Here is a 21855-nt window from a genome sequence, read left to right as displayed (position 1 = left end):
CTCTAGGCCTCTGTAGACTTATGTCTAAAACATATAGTTTGAATGATGTGATTTCTAGAAAAGATTGAATACCTACTTAATGAGTGGCTCATCTGTGCAGGGTTTTGAGCTGTGAGCTTGAAATATATTTCGTCTTGCTTAAATAGCTAAAGTCCTGTGTCTGAGTCACCAAGCTAGTGTATAGGCTATTGGAACCCAAGACTGACTCTAAAATGCTGTCTCTCTTCAAAATTTCATACTATAAAATCCTGTTGTTTGGACCTCTGTTCCAGACTGGGTGTTGTAAACTCATTGCTTACTGCTCATTTTAAGTACAACTGTAAACCTTGGATATAACATAAGAGGAAATCACAGGAGAACTGAAAGGTGGTAAAAGAACTTACTTGGGACCACAGGTCTGGAGTAACAACCCAAAAGTAGAAGGCAGTGCAGGGCTGGAACATTTTATGACCCCCAACCTTACAACAGGAGGCAGCCCAGGTAAGCTCTTTTTCCCCCCAGATCAAACAGGAGTCCCTCTAACAAGTGGTGAGATTGGCAACATCAGCAATGGAGATTAATCAAGACTGTAACCCCCATTAATAATAATCAGCTAAGGGAAGGGCTCTCCATCTCTGCCCGTTCCCAACCAGAGACACTGAGCATCCAAGAGACATCAACAAGAGTGGCCCTGCCACAACAACCACTCCTCCCAGAAAGCCATTTCCATCTCCATGGGCAAGGATGACTCTGTCAAAACAAGGGACGAGCCAGGAAGCCTCTTTGTCTTTGCAGGCCTAAGACTCCCATTCCCCAGTTAGAGACACTGGGCAACAGGCCCAGGGAAAGCCTTTGTACCTTCTGAAGCTGCACAAACAAATGAGTGGGATCCCCAGTGGTACCAAATAAAACAAGCAGACTAAAATAGCATCACAAAGGCTCTAAAACCTAAATTACCGGTGGAACCACAGTTGACAAAAGTAGGCCAAGATCTGCATGCTAAAGTTAAGGTAACTGTCTACTAAAACAGAAGATTTAAATAGAACCCAAAGTCTCCTAACATACTCAGCAAAATGTCTGGGACGTAATAGAAAATCACCCATAATACCAAAAGCCAGGAAAGTCACAATCTGAATAAGAAAAGACAATCAATTTACATCAACACCAACATGAATCAAATATTAGAGTTATCTGACAAGAATTTTAAAACTTCCGTAATAAAAACTATTGAAAAGGCAATTAGGGGCGCCTGGATGGCTCAGTCGGTTGAGTGTCTGACTTTGCCTCAGGTCATGATCTCATGGTTCGTGGGTTTGAGCCCCGCGTTGGGCTCTGTGATGACAGCTCAGAGTCTGGAGACTGCTTCAGTTTCTGTGTCTCCCTCTCTATGCCCCTCCCCTGCTCATGCTCCGTCTCTCTCAAAACTAAATAAATGTTTTTTTAGGCAATTAAAATTATTTTAAAGGAAAAAATGAAAAGGCTTGGCAAAGAAATAGATGTTATTTAAAAAGAGAACCAAATGGAAATTATACAACTGAAAAACACAATAACAGAAATTTAAAAAAAAAACAAAAATCTTCTGAATAGGATCCAAATAGAATGGCGATAACAGAAGATAGAATACATGAACTTAAGGACAGATCAACAAAATTTAACAAATCTGAAAAAGAGAAAACTGACTTAAAAAATTAACTGAGCCTCAGGAACCTGTGTAACAATAATAACTAAAAAAATTCACATTTCTGGAATTAGAGAAGGAAAAGAGAGAGCGGGTCATCCCAAATTTGGTAAAAGATGCAAACCTACAGATTTAAGAAGCTGAGTAAAACCCAAAGAAAATAAACCCAAAGAAATCTATGCCAGAAGACATCATAATTAAACTTTTGAAAGCTAAAGACAAACAAAAGATATTGAAAACAGCCAGAGGGAAATGGCACATTATCTATAGGATTTTATAGGGGTATACCAATTCAAATGAGAGTGAATTTTTCATATTAAACTGTGGAAGCCAGAAAAAAAAGGACATTTTTCAACTGCTGACAGAAAATACTGTCAACTGCAAATTCTGAAGTCAGTGAAACTATCCTTCAGGAATGCATAGGAAAAGAAATCCTCAGATAAAGAAAAACTAAAAGAATGTGTTGCTTGCAGACCTACTCTTAAAGACTTGCTAAATAGATCTCTTCAACATAAAGGAAATAATAAAGAAATATTGGAGCATCAGGAAGAAAGAACAATAGAAAGCAGAAATATGGGTATGTACATACCGTAGACTATTCTTCTTATGAGTTTTATAAATTATATTTGACAATTGAAACAAAAATTATAACACTATCTGATATATGACAATGCTATTTAAAAAGCAGGAGGGTAAAGGAACCTAAGTGGATGTAAAGTTTCCACACTTCACAGAAGTGGTAAAATGTTAATACTCATAAACTGTGAGAATTCACATAGGTATATTTTGATACCCAGAGCAACCACTATGAAACTATATAACAACATACGCTCTATAAATATATCAAGATGGAATCCTAAAAAGTGTCCAAGTAACTCACAGGAAGCCATGAATATGAACCAAAGGAAACAAATAATAAAATGGCCAACTTAAGCCATTTCAGCATTTCAACAATTACCTTAAGTGTAAATGGTCTAAATACAACAATTAAAAGACATAGATTAGAAGATTACATCTAGTAAAGTATACTTTATAACAAAGAAAATTATTATAAAAGATATAATGAGTATAGGATTAATCCACCAGAAAGACATAATGATCCTAAATATGTACAAACCAAAGAAATTCAAAATACATAAAATAAAAACTGATAGATATGAATAAAGAAATAGATCCAAACCAATAGTTGGGGGCTGCAGTTCCATCTTTCAGCAACTGATAAAACTACTAGAAAGAAATTCAGCAAGGATATAGAAATGAAAGATACAACCAACCAACAGAATCTATTTGACATACTGAGAATGCCATCCCACAACAGCAGAATACATATTCTTTTGAAGCTCTGATAGAACATATACCAAAAGAGACTATATCTTGGGCCATAAAACAAATTCAACAAATTTAAAGGAATTGTAATCATACAGAGTGTGTGTTCTGACCACAGTGTAGTGAAACTAGAAATCAATAATAGAAAAATAATAGTAGGGGCGCCTGGGTGGCTCAGTAGGTTGAGCGTCTGACTTCGGCTCAGGTCATGATCTCACAGCTCATGAGTTCTAGCCCCGCGTCGGGCTCTGTGCTGACAGCTCAGAGCCTGGAGCCTGCTTCCGATTCTGTGTCTCCCTCTCTCTCTGCCCCAACCCACTCACATTCTGTCTCTGTCTCTCTCAAAAATAAACATTAAAAAAAAAAAAGAAAAATAATAGTAAAAATCTTTAACCACTCTGATATTAATAAGCACACTTCTTTTTCAATTTTTTTAAAAAATGTTTAATGTATTTTTATTTATTTTTGAGAGAGAGAGAGAGACAGAGACAGAGACAGAGTATGAGCGAGGGATGGTCAGAGAGAGAGGGAGACACAGAATCCTTCAGGTTCTGAGCTATCAACACAGTCTGATGTGGGGCTCAAACTCATGAACTGCAAGATCACGACCTGAGCTAAAGCTGGACGTTTAACTGACTGAGCCACCCAGGCACCCCAATAAGCAAACTTCTAAATAATCCATGGAACAAACAGGAAATTTCAAAGGACATTTTAAAAAACACTGAAAGAATTTGTTTCTCTTCCACCATGCAGGGAGCTTGAAACTCATCACTTCCATCCAAATAGCAAGAAAAGAGTTGAACAAACTGAAGATCCACAGCTTTTTTAAAGATCCATCAGAGAATTTAGATCACAGGACAAACTACTTTCCCCCAAATTGGAGAGACATGCAGATACAGAGGAATCACAGTTTATCAGAGCAGAAAGCCAAGAATAAAAACCTCCATGGGAACCAGTAGCAGGTAGGAAAACTTAACATTTAATTGAAATATTACTGGAGACTCGGTATAGAAAAGTTTGAGTTAAAAAAAAAAAAAATCTCCAAGTGTACCCAGGCACCCCGTTGAGGGCTTCTATCAAGAATACATGCTGCACTTTTTCAAATGCTTTTTCTCCATCTATTGAGAGGGTCATATGGTTCTTATCCTTTCTTTTATTAATGTAGTATATCATGTTAAGTTATTTGCAAATATTGAACGATCCTTGGAGATGTTGGTCAAAATGTAAAAGCTTTTAATTATAAGAGTAAATTTAGGGATCTAAAGTGCAGTATGCTAACTACAGTTAACAATACTGCATTTTATACTTGGAAGTTGCTATGAGAGTAAAGCATTAATGTTCTCACCATAACAGTAACAAAATGGTAATTATATGAGGTGAAAAATGTTTTAACTAACCTAACTTGGTAAACATTTTACAATATATATGTGTATCAAATTATCACATTTTACACTTTAAACTTAAATAAGATTGCATATCAATTATACAAAATAAGCTAGGATAAGTTAAGAAAAGAATAGAAATCAGAGTATACTCTCAGACACAATATAATTAAACTAAAATTTGATAACCAAAAGGTAACTGGAATAGCCCAATATACTAGGAGACTAAACAACACACGGGTCAAAGAATAATTCTCAAGAGAAATTTTAAAATATTTCTAACTAAATGCAAATTAACATACAACTTATCAAAATTTATGGGACACTGTGAAAGTAATACTTAGGGGAAACTTTATATCATTGAATTAGAAAACAAGAAAGATCTAAAATAAATAACCTAAGGTTCTACCTTAGGAAACTAGGAAAAGAAGAGTAAACTAAAACACTATTGTATACCTGAAACTAATATAACACTGTATGTTAACTATACTTGAGTTAAAATAAAATAATAACAAAAATAAAGGAGAAGAGAAATAAAATTAGAGCAGAAATTTATGAAATCAAAAACAGAAAATAATAAAGAAAATCCACAAAACTGAAAGTTAATTCTCTGAAAAGATGACTAAAGTTGTTAAACCTCTAGTCATGTTAACTATGCAAAAAAGAAAGAAGACACAAATGATTAATTGGAAATTAAAATGATAATGAAATATTATGAACAACACTATGCCCATAAATTTAATAATCTGGATGAAACAGAAGAATTTCTTGAAAAACAACCCCTACAAAATTCACACAAGAATAAATAGACAATCTGATAGGCCTGTATCTATTAAGAAGCTGAATCAAGAATTAATAACCTTCCAAAACAGAAATCACCAGTCCCAGAAAGTTTAGTGGTAGATTCTACCAAACATCTAAGAAGAAATTATACCAATTCGCTACAATTTCCCCCAGAAATTGAAGATGGAGAACACTTTTTATCTCATTTTATAAGGTCAGGATGCCCTAACACCAAAATCAGACAAAGGCATTACAAGAAAATTACAGACCAATATCTATCATGAACATAGATGTAAAAATCATCAAGAAAATATTACCATATCAAATCAAACAATTCGTAAAAAGAATTATACCCCATGAGCAAGTGGGGTTTATTCTGGCATGAAAAGCTAGCTGGTTCAGCATTTAAAATTCAATTATTGTAATCCATCACAGCAACATGCTTAAAAAAATCACATCATATCAGTAGATACAGAAAAAGTATTTGGCAATATCTAATACTCAGGGTAAAACTTCTGTAAACTAGAAATACAGGAGAACTTTCTCAAATTCATAAAGAATATCTACAAAAAAAAAACTGTAGCTAACATCTTACCTCATAGCAAGAACCTCAAAGCTTCCCCACTAATATCAGAAACAAGACAAGGATATCCCCTCTTGCCACTCCTTTTCAATACTGGAAGTCCTAGTAAAATGATAAAGTAATAAAAGAAATTAAAGGTATACAGATTGGAAATGGAACAATAAAGCAGTCTTTGTTTGCAGATGACAGGATTTTAAGTAGAAAATCTGAAAGAATAGAACAACTCTTGAAACTAATAAGGAATTATAGCAAGGTTGCAGGATACAAGGTTAATATATGAATGTTAATCACTTTCTGTATACCAGCAATGAATAAGTATAAGTTAAAAGTAAAAACAAAACCATTTACCTTAGGACCCCCAAAATAATGAAATATGTAAGGATAGATTGTACACAATATGTAAAAGATCTACATAAAGAAAACTACAAAATTCTCATGAATGAAACAGAAATACAATACTATCAAGATGTCAGTTCTTCCAAACTTGATCTATAGATTCAGTGCAAGCCCAAAGTCCCAGCAAGTTATTTTTGTGAAAATGACAAACTGATTCTAAAATTTACATAGAAAGGCAAAAAGATCCATAATAATCAACACAATATTGAAGAAGAAGAACAATGTTGAAGCACTGACACCACTCAATTTCTTTTTTTTTATTTTTATTTATTTTTTTTGACACCACTCAATTTCAAGACTTACTATAAAGCTATAGTAAATGAGACAATGTGTTATTGGCAAAAGAATAGACAAATAGATCAATAGAACAGAATAGGGAGCCCAGAAATAGACCCATATAAATACAATTAACTGACCTTTGACAAATACAATACAATGGAACAAAGATAATCTTTTCAACAAATGGTGCTAGGACAATAGGACGTCCACAAGCAAAAAGGAAAAAATAAATAAATCAGGACACAGACCTTACACCCTCCACAAAAGCCACCTAAAAATGGATCATGGACCAGGTAAAACACAAAACTACAAGTCTCCTAGAAGACAGCCTAGGAGGAAACCTAGATGACTTTTAGTATAGCAATAGCTATATATATATATATATATATATATATATATATATATATATCTCAAAGGCACAATCCATGAAAGAAATAATTGACAAGCTGGACTTCATTAAAATTAAAAGACTTCACTCTTCAAAAGACACTGTTAAGGGAATGAGAAGCCAAGGACTAGGAATAATATTTGCAAAAGATACATTTGATGAAGGATTGTTATTCGAATTACACAAAGAACTTTTAAAATTCAGCAATAAGAAAACAAATTTAAAAATGGGCCATGTCAGCTGCAGCAACTTCTTACTAGATATGTCTCTGAAGGCAAGGAAAATAATAACAAAAAACAAAAATGAACTATTGGGATCTCATCAAGATAAAAAGCTTCTGCACAGCAAAGGAAACAACAAAACTAAAAGACAACCAACAGAATGGGAAAATATATTTGCAAATGACATATCAGATAAGGGGTTAGTATCCAAAATCTATAAAGAATTTATCAAACTCAGCATTCAAAAAACAAATAATCGACTTAAGAAATGGGCAGAAGACATGAATAAACAATTTTCCAAAGAAGATATTCAAATGGCTAACAGAAACATGAAAAGATGTTCAACATCACTCATCATCAGGGAAATACAAATCAAAACCACAATGCGATACCACCTCACACTTCTCAGAATGGCTAAGATGAATAGGAAACAACAGAAGTTGGAAAGGATGCAGAGAAAGGGGAACATTTTTGCTCTGCTAGTGCAAATGCAAACTAGTACAGCCACTCTGGAAAATGGTATGGAGGTCCCTCAAAAAATAAAAAATAGAGCTACCAAATGGCCCAGCAATTGCACTCCTGGGTATTTATCCAAAGGATACAAAAATGCTGATTCAGAGGGGCACATGCACCCCAAAGTTTATAGCAGTGCTATCAACAATAGCCAAATTATGGAAATAGTCCAAATGTCCATTGACTGATATTCATCAGTCCCCTGATAAAGAAGATGTTGGGTATATATATGGAATACAATGGGATACTATTCAGCGATAGAAAGAAAGAAAGAAAGAAAGAAAGAAAGAAAGAAAGAAAGAAAAGAAGAGAAATCTTGCCATTTGCAACAATGAGGATGGAACTAGGGTGTATTTTGGTAAGTGAAATAAGTCAGAGAAATGGGGCGCCTGGGTGGCGCAGTCGGTTAAGCCTCCGACTTCAGCCAGGTCACGATCTCGCGGTCCGTGAGTTCGAGCCCCGCGTCGGGCTCTGGGCTGATGGCTCAGAGCCTGGAGCCTGTTTCCGATTCTGTGTCTCCCTCTCTCTCTGCCCCTCCCCCGTTCATGCTCTGTCTCTCTCTGTCCCAAAAATAAATAAAAAAACATTGAAAAAAAATTTTTTTAAATAAGTCAGAGAAAGACAAGGGTCATATGATTTCACTCATGTGGAATTTAAGAAAGAAAACATGAACATAGGGAAAGGGAAGGAAAAATTAGATAAAAACAGGGAGGCAAACTATAAGAGACTCTTAAAGGAAGAGAACAAACCGAGGGTTGCTGGAGGGGAGATGAGTAGGGGTGAGCTAAATGGGTGATGGGCATTAAGGAGGGCACTTGTTGGTATGAGCACTGGATGTTATATGTAAGTGATGAATCACTGGTTTCTACCCCTGAAACCAATACTACACTGTATGTTAACTAATTTGAATTTAAATAAATAAATTGAAAATAAATTAAAAATTGGCCAGTTATCATAACAGACACCTCATCAAAGAATGCACACAGATGGCAAATAAGCATATGAAAAGATGCTCCACATCATATGTCATCAATCAAATGCAAAATATGACAATGAGATACCTCTACACACCTATTAGAATGACCAACATTTTGAATATCGACAACACCAAATGCTGAAAAGTATGTGGAACAAAAGCAATTCTCATTCATTACTTGTAGGAATGCAAAACGATATAGCCACTTTGGAAAACTATTTGGCAGTTTCTTATAAAACTCAACATGCTCTTATCATACATTCCAGCAATCACACTTCTTGGTATTTACCCAGAAGAGTTGAAAAATTATATCCACACAAAAACCTACATGTGATATTTAGAACAGCCTTATTGAGAATTGCTCAAACTTGGAAGCTACCAAGATGTCCTTCAGTAGGTAAATATAAAAATAAACTGGTATAGCTAGGCAATGGAATATTCTTCAGCATTGAAATGAGATATCAAGCCCTGAAAATACATGGAAAAACCTTAAATGCACATTGCTAAGTGAAAGAAGCCAATCTAAAAAAAACTACATACCGGGGCACCTGGGTGGCTCAGTCGATTAAGTTGCCAACTTCGACTCAGGTCATGATCTCATGGTTCATGGGTTCAAGCCCCACATCAGGCTCTGTGCTGATAGCTCAGAGCCTGGAGCTGCTTCAAGTCTGTGTATCCCTCTTCTTCTGATCCTCCCCACTCGTGCTCTGTCTCTCTCTGTCTCTCTCAAAAATGATTAAACATTAAAAAAATGCTACATACTGCATGATTCTAATTATATGACACTGTAGAAAATGCAAAACTATGGTGACAGTAAAAAGATCACTGAAGCCTTGTGCTTAGGGTGGTGGTAGAATGAATAGGTAGAGCACAGATAATTTTTGAGGCAGTGAAAATACTCTGTGTACCATAATGATGGATAAATATTGTTATAGCTTGTCCAAACCTATAGAGTGTATAATGCTGAGAGTGAACCCTAATGAAAACTATGGACTTAAAATGTGTCAATTTTGGTCCATCAGTTATTATAAATGTCCTCTTGTGAGGGATATTGATAATGGAGGAAGCTATTCATGTGTAGGAGTAGAAGGTATATGAGAAATCTATATACTTTCCTCTCAATTTTTCTGTAAACCTAAACTTCTCTAAATTAAAAAAAAAATGTTTTAAATGGCAAATTTTGTTATATATATATTTACTATTATAAAATAGCTAATTACACTCTTCCCGATAATAAAGTCTACAATATAACTACTGTGATAAAGACCTGCACATGGATTTTCATAAAAGCTTTATTCTTAATAGCCAAATACTACATACAACCTAGATATCCTTCACTGGGTCAGTGGTTAAACAAACATACATACCACAGAATCTCACTTAGTGACAAAAACAAACTTAATACATACAGCAACTTGGATGAATCTCAAGGGCATGCTAGATGAAAAAGAGTGAATTCCAAAAGGTATGGTTTCACTTATATAATTTTGCAATGACAAAATTATAGAAATGGAGAACGGATTAGAGATTGCCAGGGTTAGAGACCAAGGTGGATATGGCTATAAAAAGGCAACATGAAAAAATAGGCAACATGAGGTATCCTTATTGTGACAGAACTATATTGTCTGTGGTGGTATACACAAGAATTTATATATGTGATAAAGTTGTATAGCAGTAAATATACATATGTACACAAATGACTACAAGTAAAATCTGTATAAGATAGGTGGATTGTATCAATGTCAATATCCTACTTGTGATATTGTACTATATAATCTTGCAAACTGTTACCATTGGGGGAAATAGTAAAGTGTACAAGAGATCTTTGTATATTTTTTACACTACATGTGAATATACAATTACCTCAATAAAAATTACTACTACAAAAAATTCTGACTAATATTTTTCCCCAAGAATAATACCCTACTCTTTCATCTTTAGCATCATAATAGTTTATTTATTGGCTGCTAATGAGGTTTGCACAAGGCCTCAGATAATGAATAGCTGAGGCGCCTAGGTAGCTCAGTCAAGCATTCAACTTCAGGTCAGGTCATGATCTCACAGTCTGTGGGTTTGAGCCCCGTGTTGGGATCTGTGCTGACAGCTCAGAGTCTGGAGCCTGCTTTGGATTCTGTGTCTCCCTCTCTCTCTGCCCCTCCCCCGCTCACGCTCTGTCTCCCTCTCAAAAATAAATAAACATTAAAAATTTTTTTTAATGATAATTAATAGCTCTAGACCACTGGCTCAAACTAAGCTGAAGCAGAATGCTTAGTTTTGATGCTTCTGATCTTCATTGATCACACTGGGATACTCTTACACTTCCTTAAGAAGTCATCTGGCATCCTATGAATTCCTCAGTGGTGTCAATGTGTTAGCAGGCTTCATGATCACTTCATAAGTGTGGTAGACATGGCTGAGGAAGGGATTGGGTAAATACCAGCTTGAAAGAAATAGTTTAAAGAGTTGGACTGTTTTCCCTGAAATAAGGTGACATAAAGGATAGGACACCTGAGTTCAGATCCCTAAAGGGCTATTTGGGGGCAAAGGAAATGATCATGTTCTCTGAGGTTTTAAGGGTGAGCAAAGATAGGCTCAACTGTCAACCTCAGGGGTTGCAGATGCAAATATAAATTTAGCAGAAAGAAAAACTAACGGAGCTGCCAAGTAATTAGATTTGCAGTTTCTGGATGTAGAGAGTGTCCTGTTATTGGAAACATTTAATCAGAAGTAATTGAACATCTCTCAGAAATGTGGAAATTCCCTTTCAATGTGTAGATTCTAACATCAAAGTAATCATGTGAAACTAGGTTGCTAGTGTTTTATCTCAACATAGCTCTGGTCCCCTCACTGACTTTTCATTTTTTCTAATTGAAACTCTCTCTTCCTTGGTCATTGGAAGGGAAATAGAAGGACTGAGGTCTGGGGATCCAGGTTCTGGGTAGACTGGAATATCTTTGCAGAAAAATTCAAGTTATTTTGTTTGTGGGGGCATGTAAGGAGACAGAACCCCACAGTAACCCCCTGAACTCCCCTTGGGAGATCGACATGAATGCAGGATAACCATAGGCAGATTTTAGTTCTGGCATTTTTGCATTTATGTGAGGTATGATTATTTCCATGTCTGATTTTCCTAATAGGATGTGAGCTTTTTCAGGGACAACATGTCTTACTTTACCATGTGTTCTTCCTGCATCTAGAACATTACACATAGTGGCGACTTGCTAGTTTCTCCATAGTTTCTTGGCATGATCAGATTGTGGTGTAGTTTGTATACCAAACGCTAGGCTGGCATTTTTTCCCAGAGGGAAGAGGGAGCTGGCTCCCAGATTCTTTTTGAGTGACACCTAAAATAGATAATGTGACTATTTCTAAAAGTATCTCCCTAGCACTGCCTTCATTTAAAGGCAACCAGGGAGATAAAATGATACTTTTTTATTTTGTTAATGTTTATTCATTTTTGAAAGAGAGAGACAGAGCACAAGCAGGGGTGGGGCGGAGAGAGAGGGGGACACAGAATCTGAAGCAGGCTCCAGGCTCTGAACTGTCAGCACAGAGCCCAATGCGGAGCTTGAACTCATGAACCACGAGATCATGACCTAGCCAAAGCTCAACCAACTGAGCCACCCAGGTGCCCCGAGATAAAATGATACTCTTAAGAGCTGAGCTTTTGACAAAGTTTCCAGTGTTGAACATATCTGATGCCTTATGTGTGAGAAGAGTTGTGGGCATTTTCTTTAGACAGAGCTGGGATTACTGGATTGGGGAGGCCTTTATAAATGAGCAAGTTTTTCTGAAACTTATTAAACTTTACTGCTTTACTGATACATGTTCCAGTATGGAGGTCTCTGCTTCCAACTGTCCTCCTCACTCTTGGGAGTGAGGGCAGGGTGGGGTGAGGGGAGAGCAATATGTTGCTGAACCTTCAAAAATGGAAAAAGGAAATGCAGAGAGGCTAAGTTAGGAAGAGAAAGGAAAGAGTCCTTGGCCTATAGGGAGATGTGCTAGATGAGCCTGGCCTTCTCAGGCTCCTTGGTGGTTAGGTGAGAACATTAACAGTGCAGGGACCTGGTTGTGTTGCCTGTTTCAATGGTGGGGAGGGGTAAGCGGGGACATGCTAGAAGCCTGAGCCCTGGCCTCACCAAGCACCTGTCTATCTGTGAGTCAGACCTTCCAGGACTTCCCCACAGATGGCACCCCTCCTCTTGCTTGGATTGCTCCCAGAAAGGGTAAAATAAAACAGCCCTTGGAAGGGGGGTGGAGGTGGAGGGTAGCCTAAAATTAGCCCATGGCCCTGATGCCTAGCCTTTAGGCAGTGTTGTTAAAAGTAGAAACCAAGGGACTTTGCCTGCTTAGGCCCCGGGGCAAATAGGGGCTCCCTGCAGAGGGGCCACCAGGGCCCTTTTCTTCACAAGAGGGGCAGCAGTGGCAGCGACCCTTGGCAGCGTGGCCTCAGGCAGAAGCCCAGTGAGTATCTGGAGCCTAGAACCCAATTATGCAGCCAGGGAGGAACGAACACTTAGGATTGCAGGCCCATGGACCTGTAACCACCACCCTTCATAGGGTTTTCCCACTGTATCTGGTTTCTGGGGGTGCTTGGGAGGTTAGTAGGGAAATCTGCCCACAGAGGGAAGGAGGGTTATGATGATGGCTTCCTGCTGTTTGTGCCCCAGGAAAGTATGTGTACCTAGGCTCTGGGGTCCAAATGGACCCACTTCTTGAGGGAAATTGCAGCTATACAAAACAGAGAAGATAATGATTTGTCTTTGTGTCCCTGTGTGTTGTCTTTGTTGGGGGGTGCATCTGGGTGGGCTCAAGGGCAGAAAGGCAGAGCTCCTCAGGTTGTGGGGAAGAAGATGAAGCTTAAAAATAGTCTAGTAATGCCTAGAGGACTGTTCTAGGGCCCACCAAAACCAGCCACTCCCCTGTAGGAGTTCTTAACTTGTATTCATAGACCCACAAAAGAGCCTTAGAATTCAAAGGGTCATAAAACATGGATGGAGCAAAGAATTACCTTTTTTCACCCCTAATCTCTAACTGAAATTTACCATTTCTTTTCAAGGATGAATGCAGACAGCAAATGTCAGTAGTACTACCAGTTACTATAATTTGGTCACAAGAAAAAAAACCCAGACATTTCATATCATATTACAGTTGTGGAAGAGATCTAAAATGTCATTTATGTTCATCATCACTTAGAAATTATTAATAGATATTTGTATTTAATGGGTTAATAAAGAACATTTATTACTATATCAAGCAGTTTTAAAAAATAGCTGTACTTCAATATAATTGGTTTCCTTTAATCTTATGTACTTTATTTTATGTATTAAAAACCATTCTGAGAGGGGACAAGAGACTTAACCAGAATGCCATAGGGGTCAATGTCACAAAAAAGGTTTAAAACCCCTGCAAATTGGGGATCAGGAAAGGGATTCTTGCATAGAATGGTCATGTAATGACTCTTAGCTTAATAAACCACAGCAAGGTGACGTTAGACAATAGATTAATTAGATTTTCTTATCCTAATAAGGCACAATTCACCAAATCCCTAAGCCAGCTGGGGTCCATGACTTGATCTCTCTATGGAGGCTCATTAGATGGGCCCTGCTATAGGCTCCTGGTATGACCTTGATGAGAGCCTCAGCATTTCCCTCTATACTCCTTTCCCTCTTCATCTCCCTGGAACCAGTCTCCCCTTCCCCTACCAAAGGGTAAATGAATCCCTATTTGCTATCAAAAGAAATGATCCGTAAAAGAAACCTTCCATTAGTGAAGTCCCTGGAACTCAGCATGACCCTCAAAGCTGAGGATTTGGGGAGCTGCAATGTGACTGCTTAAGGCAAGGGAAAGGGGCACGTGTTTGCTTTTCAAGTTGCAATAGAAAGAACAGGACGGGCAATAGGGAAACATGGATTCTATTTCTGACTCTGCTGTTACCTTGATGTAAGGCACATGACAAATCCCTTGCCCTCTCAGACCTCAGTGTTTTCATCCACAAAATGGGGATGATATTACCTACTCCACTATGTGAAATTGCTTTGAAAAGCCCAAGATTATAGGTGTGTTCTGGGTTCCTGCTAATGAGACAACGGGTAATAACAGCCATATGACCTTAGAAAAGATGTCCTGCTCTCCTTTGAGCCTTGGGTTTTCTACCTCTAAACTAAGGGAATTAAATTAAATGATTTATTTGGTGCATTCCAGATCTGAGGTTATAGGACTTTAAATAAGGAGCAATAGTAGAAATTGGAGACCTAGGTAATAATAATCACTTGGTACTACAGTTGCTGAGTTACTGACTACTACATTCAGGTGCTATCCTAAACAATTAACTCATTTACTTATTAATTTAAATATTAACTCATGTAATCCTAACAATAACCCTCTGAAGCAGGTACTACTATCATCCTGTCTTTACAGATAAAGAAATAGGCACAGAGAGTATTCTGCAGTGATCTGCTCTAGGTCACACAGCTACTAAGTGGTGGAGCTTGAATTGAAGCAGAATTCCAGACCATGTTTTACCTCTACTTTACATGGTCTCTCATTCTGCAGTGAGTGCAAAACAGACCTATTTAAAAGAGTTACGATACAGTGTCCTGACTGCTATAGTTATATAAGAGCACAAATTCTGGAGAAACTAACCCATCAGAAGGAACTACATGTGACAGAAAGAAGCATGACGTTTACAGAGAGACACCATTTCTCTTCCCTTATTGCTGGGTCTTGGGGTATAAGTAGAGGAGTAGCAGGAAATGAGCCTGGAGATGTTGGCCAAAATTTGCTCATAAAGAATCTGTGAGCCAGTCCAAAGTATCTGGGCTATACTCTGAAAGAAAGGGGAGCCATTAAGGGATTTAAAACGGGATTGGCACAGACCAGATTTGTATTTTTAAACAATTGCTTTATAATGTGAAGAAAAAGGGGAAACTAGCTAGGAAACTATTACAACAGTTGACACACAAAAAAATGATTTACCTAGCTTATGTAAAGCACTGGCAATGGGGACAAGTCAGAGGGAGGTGGCCTGTAGAGGCCTCTAGGAAGTAAAATCCATAGGACTTGATAAGCAATTGGATGAAAGTGGGACAAAGAGATAAGCGGACTGAGATGAGTCTTGGGTTTTTGGTTTGGTTTACCAGGTGGATAGTGAGAAACAGATATGGATTAACTTTGCTTGGTAGTGGTAGTGTGATACTGCTGACTTTGAAGGACCTGAAGAAATTCAGTGAATATATACTTTTTTTGCTGAAAAGAGAGCTAGCTAGGGGGCTTGGAGTGATAAACTTGAAAGCATCAGAATTACAGTGAGAGCTGCATCTCTGGGAATGGAAAGAAGATCAAGGAGAGAACAAAGGGGAGCATAACTATTTCAGGGTAGAACATAAGGGAGAAAAATCAGGAGAGGGTGATGGTCAGGAAGCCAATGGAGGAGTATGTAGGAGAAAGTGGCCAGTGGGGACAGGTGTACCAGAAAGGTCACAGAAGGAAAGATAAGAGAAGGAGCCAACAAATTTAACCACAAGGGTGACTGTTTAAAGAACTATTTTATTGTGTGGTTGAAGAAGGGTGGAGCCAGATTGCAGGAACTGAAGAAATGAATGAGAGAGAAGTAGATGGTAGAAAGCTCTTTGGTATATTTGGTGAAAAAGAGAGAGATGAAGATAAAGCTAGCTAGAGTAAGACAAAGAACCATAGAAGTGTTTTGTTTCCTAAGATGGTTGAGGGGAAGGAGCCAGTCAGGAGGTTGAAGGGGCAGAGAGAGGAAGTTCCTTTAAGACCTACTATATTGCAGCTCCATGAGGCAGGGATTATCATTTCTGTCTTATAGATGAGGAAACTTAGTCCCAAAGAAGAGAAGAGACTTGCCCATGTCTTCTCAGCTAGTAACTTGGGGTGCTGAGTTGCAAACTTAGGTTTACCTGATTTCTAAAATCCTCTACTTATTGCACACCTCAAAGGAATAAAAAGACCATATATGGAGTTGATGTTAGTGGGTGAGGAGGGGCCTAAAGCTGAGAGAGACCCCACCCACCCACCTCACAATTTTTTTTTCTATGAGGTAGGTACCTGAGGTCCCAGGCTCACAAAGAGGGATGGAGGTATACAGTGAATAAAAGGAGGTGTATGGCCCTTAGACCATGGCTGCAGGGTATGGGAGAGAAGGAAGACTTGAGCTCTGAAAACCTACCACCTTACCCTGATGACATTACAAACTAAGGTGGGTGACTTTGGCTTTTGAGCACTAGGAACAAGACAGGTAAGGTCAAAGGGTTAAGTCAGTCACTGGGCCATGGGTAATTTTATAAGGCCTGGGGATAATGGTGAGAGAAGAGTTGAGGGTTGAGACATGGCTCTAAATTGGGTGTGGCAGAGAGGATGGGAAAAGGCTTGACCTAAAGGGATGGGAGTCCATAAGTTCCAAGGAGGTGCTTGGAATCAAAGTGATTTCTGTATTGAAGTAGTCCTGGAGGATAAACCAGTTGTCCGCCAAAGAGGACGATTTGCCCTGGAAATGACTATTTTCTGCCATCTCTTTGACTTCATTTTACTTGAAGTCTATTCTTCGTAATGACATCTATTTATTTAATTAGTAAATTTCATTCAACATCTATTTCCTGTGTAACTCTGTTGCCTGAAGCATGGGACCTAAGTCTGAGTGGAGGTCACATATGAAGGACTATGAGGAGGTTGAATTTCATCTAAAAGGCTGACAGGTGGAATTGAGTGCCTGCCCCATCAAACTGATGTCAGAATGCTCAGGGATGACAACTTGACACCACACACATACACACACAAAAAAAACATTCTGTTGGCCTAGCAACTGCCAGACTAGAGTCATTTCATTAGTCCACACTTTCTGAACTAAGGAAGGTGCCTCTACCAAGTCACCAGTAATGATGTAGACCCTACTGGGAATGGAGGGATACAGATGGATACAGCGTTCCTTACCCTTGGAGTTTACATACTGAAGCATAGATACGTGCAAATGTAGTGTGAAAGTTCATAGATAAAGTCTAGTGTGATCCTTTGGAATCCCTGAGCATGGGGAGGAGGAGATTAGGGAAGGCTTCCCAGAAGTAGGAGTTTGAATGTCAAGTAGAACAGCATATGCAAAGGCACCAAGCTGTGAAATGGCCTTATGTGTTTGGGAAGCCATCTCTGAGCCCTAACGTAAGATGAAGTAGGAATTAAAAGCAGGAGGCACATGAGTGAAGAGCCTGATGGTGAAGGGTGGAGGGGGTAAGGTTTGGCATCCAGGCTTTTTGGTGTGGGCCCTCATTCTCTCTCCAATATTTGTCACCCACAGATCTGGCATATCCTTGTGCTCATAATGAGAATAGTTCTGCTGCAATCAATCAAGATGAACCTCATGGACATCACCAAGATTTTCTCCCTCCTGCAGCACGACAAGGAGGAGGAGGACACCGACACAGGGGAGAAGCAGGCTCTCAATCAAGCAGTGTATGACAACGACTCCTATACCTTGCACCAGCTTTTGTGCCAGGAGCGTTACAAACGTTTCATCAACAGTAGAAGTGGCTGGGGTGTTCCTGGGACACCCTTGCGCTTGGCTGCTTCTTATGGCCACCTCAGTTGTTTGCAGGTCCTCCTGGCACATGGTGCTGATGTTGACAGCTTGGATGTCAAGGCACAGACACCACTTTTTACTGCTGTCAGTCATGGCCATCTGGACTGTGTGCGTGTGCTTTTGGAAGCTGGTGCCTGTCCTGGTGGTAGTATCTACAACAACTGTTCTCCCGTGCTCACAGCTGCCCGTGATGGTGCTGCTGCCATCCTTCAGGAACTCTTAGGCCATGGTGCAGAGGCCAATGTCAAGGCTAAACTACCAGTCTGGGCATCAAACATAGCTTCATGTTCTGGCCCCCTCTATTTGGCTGCAGTCTATGGGCATCTTGACTGTTTCCGCCTGCTTTTGCTCCATGGGGCAGACCCCAACTACAACTGTACTGACCAGCACCTATTGGCTCGTGTCCCACAGCCCCGCACCCTCCTTGAAATCTGCCTCCACCATAATTGTGAGCCAGAGTACATCCAGCTACTAATTGATTTCGGTGCTAACATCTACCTTCCATCTCTCTCCCTGGACGTGAACTTGCAAGATAATAAAGGCACTGCATTGCTGCTACAGGCCCGAGGTAAGTGTCAAGCAACTTAGCTCTATAGACCTTCTGGCTTGGAGGTCCAAGGGTCACAAATCACTCCCCAAGCTAATCCTTGTGGGATGAATTGGAGAAAATACCATCTTCTCCCTCTCCTGAGACCCCAGTGGAGAAGTTATAGATTTCTTATTAGAGAAAGGATCACTAAGATAAGGTGGAGGATATCACTAGTAGAATTTCTAGTTTTGGCCCTGCCAATGACTGTTTTGTGGCCTTGAGCATGCCTTCTGTAGACTTCAGTGTGTTCCTATTGGCACCATGCATTGAGGACAGGGCGGGGTGAGGGGATTTCTTAGAAGGAAGAAAGCAATTAGGGCTGCAGGATCCAGGGCAGGGTGGATGCAGTCTTGGGTGGGACAATTACTCTGAGAAATGCTTCTTATGACCTATTTCTCCTTGCTGTAGCCACTCCACGGTCACTACTGTCACAGGCCCGTTTAGTTATCCGCAGAGCCCTGCACCAGGCCAGCCAGCCACAAGCCATTGACCAGCTGGATCTTCCCCCTGTGTTGATTAGCTACCTCAAACACCAACTGTAATCTTGCAGCCTTAACAGAAACCCACAATACCTACAAAAACCACCTGGAGACCCAGGTAGCTGAAGGGCTCCACCCATTCACCTGGAGCTACTCCATATCCTCCACAATAAGATACTCATCAAAATAAATCCTGGTGGCTGCTCTCCTGTATTATCCTCCACAATAAAATCCTCATCAAAATAAATCCTGGTGGATGTTATGTCTGCTATATGTGTGTGTGTGGGGGGGTGGGAGTTTACTGGGGGAAGGGGTCTGGTTGGCCAAAGAGAAGGATAGTAATTATCTGGCATTTGACAGGCATAGGAGTCCTGACAACTGACAGCGGGGAAAAATAATCCAATGGCTCACACCTCCTCCAAGATCTCAAAGAAAATTTAGAGCTGTGTTGTCCTTAGAAGCAAGGTCAAAGAATTCAAGTGGTTGATTGGAATAGTAGCATCAGTTTGCTCAGCCTTGTACCTCCCTTCACTTTCCTGTTTTCTATAAGGCACCCGCTCTGGGGCTGTAACCCAATCTCCTATTACTCTGAGTCAAGTAACTAAGGATCTTCCCATTAATTCACCTTGAATCATAGACTGCATTCCCACTAGTCCAGTTTATAGTCAAGATCTAATTGGGAAATCAAACTACCAAATATTTATGGCATAGAATTTAATGCAGAAAAAAATTGGTTATATAGATGATAGGTTGAGATGCCAAGAAGGACGGGAAGGTAACCTAGAGATTAGTGACAGCAGGATACCAACACCACCCCTAGGCTGGAGGAGTGAGGGAGGAGGTATGTCCAAAGTTCAGGGACAAGGGTCACTTGATGGAAGTGGAATCACAGGCTTGTCCAGGGGTGCTAAAAGGGAGGCACTGTTCAAACGACAAGAAAAGAAGAAATTTCCTTTCCTTTTCCTTATTGGTGCCCTTCAGTCTGCCTCCAATGTCTCTCTCATTGAGAGAAATTAGAAGTCAACTAATATCAGATCCTGGGAAGCAGGGGCCAGACCTCCTGCTGCATAGGGCAGAGCAGGGAAAGGTGCATAATGGAGGGGCAGTGGGAGAAAGTGGTGTTATCTAATCCAGGAGCTAGTATCACACAACAGAATTGGAAGTATATTCACATTGGGAGCCATAAAAGAGACACAGCAGAGACACCACTGGAAGCACAAAAGGCAGAGGCTAAGTACCATGGTTTCTCTATTTTTTCTAATCTTTCACCAGTGCTTCCCATTGGTTGAATCCAGCCAGATGATTGATGAGGGAGCCTGGGAAATGCATCCTACACCCTCTATGATATGGAGAAGGGCAGAGTAAGGAGGCAAACATGCCCTGGACCGGCACAGATAACCACCCAAATTCAGATCTAGGCAACTTTATTTTGCTAAAATCTTCTACAGTACCTTCTTGTGTTTCTCCTGCACAACTGTGAGTGGGGATGTGGACAAATAGTGAGAGAGACACAAGTTGAAGGAGTGGAGGAGGAGAGCTCAGATAATCTTTAGATATTTAGAGCTTTTCCTGTGAGCTGCCTTGGCAGTTCCTCTATATCATGATCTCCTATTATGAGGAAAAGGGGAAAGGGAATAAGGCCTTGAGCTGTCTTGCCTCTCTCCTCCTTACCTCCTCACTCTCCCTAGCTCCTAGTGCCTGAGAGACTTTAGGAAGCCAAGAAAATTGATCATCTATCTCCATGATCCTGCCCTACTCAGCTTCCAGACTTTCGTTCTTGTTTTGGAGAACAATGCAACTGTTTATCTCCAAGAAGCAAGAGAACTGAAGGATTTGGCTACAAGCACAGACAGGGCTTCAGGGCAGTTGGCCCTAGCTCTCTTGTACCTTTATTTCAATCTAGGCTCCTGAGGAATGAGTTGTCCAGGACCCCATGCCTGGCTCTGTCCCCTATCCCCTTAAAGCCCTTGGGGATTAGGAGTCACCTTCAGCAGCTCTATCTGATATAGGCCCCCTCGGAAAGTACACCCTTCAAATGGGGCCTAGCCAGGGTGGCCTTTCCTGTGCCATCTAGAACACAGATTCTCTGACCCATGAAAGCATGTAGGTACTCTGGGCATTTCGAAGGAATTGCATTTAATAAGGATGTAAGAACATAGCAAATTCTAGGCAGAAAGGAAGGGCTGGAACTCTCAGCCTCATTTCTCAGATGAGCAGACTGAGAACCTGACAAAGTTCAATTCCCATGTTATTGGTGGCCCAGCTCTCCAGAATACCTCTAGCTGTTATTTTTCAGCTTCCTGTGTTGCTGGTAAGCAGAGACAATTCAAGAGCTGGTGCCTTAGTTTCTTCCCCTCCTTGGGCCTAACCATTCCCATTTGGATAATAGGCTAGGGGTTGGAATGGGTCATCTCAAATTCTGATGATGAATCTTCTGAGGCAACTTTCCCTAGGAGCCCTGAGAAAGAGGAGGAGGCAGAGGTGATGTCTCTGTTCCTGGAGTGAAATATCCCCCTTGGCCTTTAGTTTCTTGTTGGCATTGGTCCCATACGATAACCCAGTCTCCCCACCACCACCATACTCCCACTTCCCCTGACAACAACCATCAGTTTCCAGGAAGCCATATCTTAATCCTTTCAAGTGAACCAGGCCACTTCCCTCACTCCTTCTCTCCCTCTCTCCCTGTCTCCT

General features: G+C 39.9%; 1 protein-coding gene across 5 annotated transcripts in view; it reads left to right on the top strand.

Annotated features, from left to right (window-relative positions):
- Positions 1-19411, top strand: part of ASB12 (ankyrin repeat and SOCS box containing 12) — a 103159-nt gene extending 83748 nt beyond the window's left edge. For 2 of the 5 annotated variants that reach the window (XM_049644649.1, XM_049644648.1), the window contains exons 3-4: positions 17815-18664; positions 19094-19411. In XM_049644649.1, coding sequence (XP_049500606.1) covers positions 17815-18664; positions 19094-19227 — 984 coding nt within the window. In that variant the 3' untranslated portion in view covers positions 19228-19411. Of the gene's footprint in view, positions 1-3371; positions 3946-16574; positions 16726-17814; positions 18665-19093 lie in introns of those variants that run through there. The other 3 variants (XM_049644651.1, XM_049644653.1, XM_049644650.1) reach the window with 3 other exon arrangements.
- The last annotated feature ends 2444 nt before the right edge of the window (positions 19412-21855 follow it).

The sequence above is a fragment of the Panthera uncia genome, chromosome X, assembly GCF_023721935.1.
Source record: "Panthera uncia isolate 11264 chromosome X, Puncia_PCG_1.0, whole genome shotgun sequence".
NCBI classification, from domain to species: domain Eukaryota; kingdom Metazoa; phylum Chordata; class Mammalia; order Carnivora; family Felidae; genus Panthera; species Panthera uncia.
This window is presented reverse-complemented; position numbering and strand designations above follow the sequence as displayed.